General features: G+C 41.1%; 2 protein-coding genes across 19 annotated transcripts in view; both read left to right on the top strand.

The window, feature by feature from the left end:
* The window catches only part of cep43 (centrosomal protein 43), a 16281-nt gene extending 15590 nt beyond the window's left edge, over positions 1-691 (top strand). For all 16 annotated transcript variants that reach the window (XM_053614047.1, XM_053614058.1, XM_053614045.1 and 13 more), the window contains 2 exons: positions 104-182; positions 492-691. In XM_053614047.1, coding sequence (XP_053470022.1) covers positions 104-182; positions 492-566 — 154 coding nt within the window. In that variant the 3' untranslated portion in view covers positions 567-691. The remainder of the gene's footprint in view (positions 1-103; positions 183-491) is intronic.
* A 139-nt stretch (positions 692-830) lies between these two features.
* The window catches only part of ccr6a (chemokine (C-C motif) receptor 6a), a 4626-nt gene continuing 456 nt past the window's right edge, over positions 831-5000 (top strand). Inside the window, exons 1-2 of one of the 3 annotated variants that reach the window (XM_053614064.1) lie at positions 831-997; positions 3525-4767. In XM_053614064.1, coding sequence (XP_053470039.1) covers positions 840-997; positions 3525-4731 — 1365 coding nt within the window. In that variant the 5' untranslated portion in view covers positions 831-839 and the 3' untranslated portion in view covers positions 4732-4767. Of the gene's footprint in view, positions 2246-3524; positions 4971-5000 lie in introns of those variants that run through there. The other 2 variants (XM_053614063.1, XM_053614065.1) reach the window with 2 other exon arrangements.

A 5000-nucleotide genomic window follows, 5' to 3' on the forward strand; every position in this document is an offset into this window, starting at 1 on the left:
GTCACGAATGATCAAAAACAAGGTGAGAAGAACAGATTACTCAGCCAAAAACATTTCAGTCTTGTTTTTTCTCTTTCTGACTTCTCCATCACTTCTTCCACAGTCATAACTCAAAGAGCGAGCTGAGCATCAGTGAGGAGATCGAAGAGGCCTCCGTCGAGGGACCGGATCTGAGTGACAAGGTAACTCCTGATCGATCTCCTTCACATGGCATCAGATTGTGGCTTCGATAAGATGAAGCGGTTGCTCTCATAATGCCGGGTATTGTACGATAAGCAGGAACAGAGATTTGTTAAAGCAGGCAGGTGGGAGGGGAGGGGGGGGGGGTGAACAAAATGTAATTCTCATGCGTGGGGGGAAAAATGTAAACCTGACACCTGCAAGAGCATACCTTTTTTTTTTTTTTTTTTCCTCCGTGGTTTGGTTCTTCACCAGCAATAATTCAATAATTAAAGCCTGCATTCGTGACTTCTCCGGGTCTTTCTCTCCAGCTCGAAGAGATCACTCAAGACGTGAGCGTGTCCCAGACGAGCCAGGCTGCAGATTACATGGAAGACGTGGCGTGACGAGCGGACAACACCTAACACCTTTTATTTTTATTTTTTATTTTTTTTTGTGTGTGTATTTATGTACGTAATTGTGTAAACTACATGTCCGCAGTTCCTATTAAACCTCTTTTGTTCACTGTTGACTTCCTTTTTTTGTGGTTTATTGTGAGTTTTTAAAACTACCATACTGCAGATTTATTTATTTATTTTTTTTTCTTCTTTATTAATCCCATCAGCAGTGTAAATTAGCCCAGACGTGTTGTGTCTATAAACCTTAATGTGATTCTGGTTATGAACACTAACAGCCAAGACATCAAGCGGCGGCATTCAAAAGACTTTCAATTGGTATCAAAGACTCCACCTCGTTCAAGTGTACATGCGTGCGCACGGTACCGCTCATACAGTCACGCAGCACACAACAGCTGTGAAGCAGACTTGCGGCAAGACTGGTAAGCACTTTTGTTTCCTCTTAAAAGTTCTTTCATTGTTTTAGTTTTTTAAGTGTTTTTCCCCACACTGAATTGTCCGAGTAGACTCGAGAGAGTTTGTACCATTCATTATCTTGTGTTTTACTTCACGTTAATTAAGCTGCCATGTGTGCATTTTTAACTTGTTTCCTTTATTTATTTATTTATTTATTTATTTAAAAAATGTGACTTGTTAAAAAAATAAGTTGTCAAGCTAAGCTTTGATGTCCTGTTTTTTTTTTTTTTGTTTGTTTTAAAAAAGGAACGGTCTAGACCGTCCACGTCTTTATGAGCAAAAATGCTAATAGGTGGGTTTTAAAAAGTGGAATTCGACCGAGTAATTGCCGAATACTTTTCGATTAAATTCGAAATGTATTTAATTCATTTTCATTTAAAAGGTCGTTTGGTCTTTGCGAATTGTCTAAGGAAGTCCGTTTGAATTTTTCGCTCTATTCATGTCTCCACTTTTTTTTTTTTTTTTTTTTTTTAAAAAAAAAGCTCAATACATTTACTTGTCCCACAACCGGTAAGGAACAACGTGACGTTTATAAAGGCCTGAACTGGTCAATTTGCATACAGCAAAATCCAAGCTGTATCCGACACTATTCAAATGTTAATCTCTGTTAATTATTTAAATGTCCACAATAACACCTGGATTTTTATTGGAGCCTGATTGCGTTTTCTTCTGGAACTGTCCATGCGTAGGACGTATATTTTGTGAGTAAAAATGTAATTAATCAGTCGATATTGTTAAATCACTATCCGCCTACGTTTATTCTTATGCTTGTTTTTCAGTTCTTGAGGTCTCGGATTAAACCCGTTCGATTTAAGCAACCAGTCACACTGAGAAATCAGTCATAAATGTACGTTTGATAAGAGTGGGTGATGTTTTCCACCACTGGATCACCTTTTTTTTTTTAAAAAAAAAAAATCATGTACCCTGCAGCTGTGCTTTACCGACCCCGCATTGGGAACCACTAATCTAGATTACTGATGTAGATGAGGTACAGCCGTCGGGTTTCAAACCTGCAGTTGCTGATCTGTGGTAAAAGCGTATTGAAAAACAAAAACGCTGGTTTATAGTTTCTGTGGTTTTTTTTTTTTTTTTTAACCCCGTCATGTGTTTTGCTATATTACAGACCATTTATTGAAAAACTGCTCAAGGAAAGCAGTGCTGCAGAACACACGTAAAAAAAAAAACAACAACAACTGCACAGTCCTGTCATTTGCGTGAGTTCTGGTACATTGATCATCCTTCCAGTAAATTTCTGAAAATTCATAACCCGTGTAAATAGGTCATTGGCACTGGATCTTGACTCATGGCTCTTGGTGGCTTTAAGAACACGTACGTGACCTGGTTCATGCAAATTTCCTCTTTCTGCGTTATGAAAAGTACAACTTACTTCAAAGCAACATTTACCTACTTCAAACCTTCACGTTTTTCATCTCGATACCGTGTTTTTTTTTTGATTTTGGGCCATCATGACGTGTGCGTACGTGTATGCTCGCAGGATTAACCTGTTGCTTAGTTTAAAAATGACTTATTTAGGGGGGAGAATGAAACCTCTGGCAGATGTGAGTCTGCATTGCACTAATTTAAGATGCACCATGTCGTATTGGGGTGTGGGATAATGGTCTGTGATACAGTAGTGGGTCTGTAAGGGCTTATGTTCCTGACCTGAAGGTTGGCTCGTTCACATTCCAGGACAACCCTCGAGCGAAAGCCTTAGCTCTTGGACTTGCCTTCCTTATTAATCAATTCGGGTAGAAATCTGGCAAACTAAGAAATGTCATCACTTGTGTTAATTAGGCAGAGCCAGTTAAACATCTCTCGTCGCGTCGTATGATTATACACGGCAGGTCAAAAGTTTGTGGACACTCGACTGAAATGATTTGTCACGATGTTAAAAACCTTTCGGTCTGAAGGTGTGTGATTCAACGTGCGAAATCGGTGTCGTAGACCAAAAATGTAATCGTGTCCGTTTCTTTCGTTAGAAAACGAACGTTTTATTTACGATGTTTTTAAACGGACGACTCGGAGCGAAATATCCCGATAAGGGTCCGGCGTCGGTGTGAACTCCTTTAATCCCGTTTAAAAAGCATCTGGGGGAAATTCCTCAAGAAATCGCTCGAGAAAACGCCAAGAATACATTTCTGGAAATTCTTGGCAAAAAAGCGTGTCGAACTTCAAAGATGCTAAAATATTAAATTGTTTTTATTTATTTATTTATTTATTTATTTTTATCACAACATAATTCCCATAGTTCCCGTTGCGTTACTCCAGAGTTTTGATCACTTTATTCTTCTTCTTCTTCTTCTTCTTCTTCTTATTATTATTATTATTATTATTCGAAAATGTGGGGAAAAATCAATAAAAAATAAACAGTGGGTGTGTCTAAACTTTTGACCGGTAGTGTACACATCACTGCCCCAAAGCAAGGGCAGTACTAGTCGTGTTAACTTTAGTGAAATGTTTTTCCTCATATTTCCATTCTTCTTTTCTCCACAGTGTCAAAATGTTGGTGGATTATGGCAATGAGACTTCATATGAAAATGAGACTTCATATGACTATGAGAGTCCATGTGACGTGGACGATTCAGGAAACGCTTCTGTTAAGTATTATCTCCAGGTCTACGTGCACTCCCTTATCTGCATTGTAGGGTTCATTGGCAATGTCCTGGTGATCCTTACATATGCTTTCTACAAGCGCACCAAGTCCATGACTGATGTTTACCTACTGAACGTGGCCATAGCAGATGTCCTGTTTGTCGTGGCCCTGCCTCTGATCATCTTTAGTGAGCAGAGTAACTGGGCTTTGGGTGATTGGTCCTGCAAGCTGTTGCGTGGTGTCTACAGTATCAACCTGTACAGCGGCATCCTGCTGCTGGCTTGCATCAGTTTAGACCGCTACTTGGCGATTGTCCAAGCTCGCCGCTCTTTCCGATTCCGCTCGAGCATGCTGGTCTACAGCTACGTGATCTGTGCAGTCGTCTGGCTTTCAGCCTTGCTCCTGACTTTGCCCACCTTCATGTTCTACGAGCGCTACACACCCAGAGAAACATTCAATATGTCATTGTCTTATGAAACAGTGACGAACTCTGGTTATACACCAGTGACTAAGGAGACTAAGACTTTGACTACTGAAGTTCCAGACAGCTCGCAACAGGAGCAATACGTGTGCTTCTTCCGCTTCAAGGACAACAACACCGCAAAGCGTATGAAGGTGCTAGTGCCGAGTGCCCAGGTGGCTGTGGGGTTTTGCTTCCCGTTGCTGGTCATGGGCTTCTGCTACTCCAGTGTGGTGTTCACACTCCTGCGTGCCAAGAACTTCCAAAGACACAAGGCTGTGCGTGTGGTCCTGACCGTGGTGCTGGTCTTCGTCATCTGCCATCTGCCCTACAATGCAGCACTGTTCTACGACATCATTTACATGTTCTCCGGTAGCGATTGCGAGGACCATAGTATCACACAGCTGCTGCTGATCCTCACTGAAAGCCTGGCCTACCTGCACTGCTGCCTCAACCCATTGCTCTACGCCTTCATCGGTGTCAAATTTAGGAACCACTTCCGCAAGGTCATGGAGGACCTCTGGTGCCTTGGGAAGAGTTACATCGGGGCACGGCGCACGTCACGAGTCACCTCTGAGGCGTACTTATCCTCCCGAAGGTCTGTAGACAGCTCAGGGTATGAAAACGGCACCTCCTTCACCATGTGAAAAACTGGAGATCCCTGTCTATCAGTTCAAGCTGAGGTATATTAAGACTATCAGGTTTGTAGCTCTTTGCTGCACAGAAAAACAGTGCAAGCTCATTGCTACAATTAAATCTTTTCTCTTTTTTTTTCCCTTTCTTTTAAAACTAAATAAATAAACGTTTAACCATTGCAACGAGAAGATATTAGGTAGTCATGTTTAGTAATCCCTTTTTGTATTGATTACATAAAGTGTTTTAATATGTATTGCAGTCTACTGTCACGTTATATCGT

The sequence above is a fragment of the Ictalurus furcatus genome, chromosome 25 (genome assembly GCF_023375685.1).
Source record: "Ictalurus furcatus strain D&B chromosome 25, Billie_1.0, whole genome shotgun sequence".
NCBI lineage: Eukaryota > Metazoa > Chordata > Actinopteri > Siluriformes > Ictaluridae > Ictalurus > Ictalurus furcatus.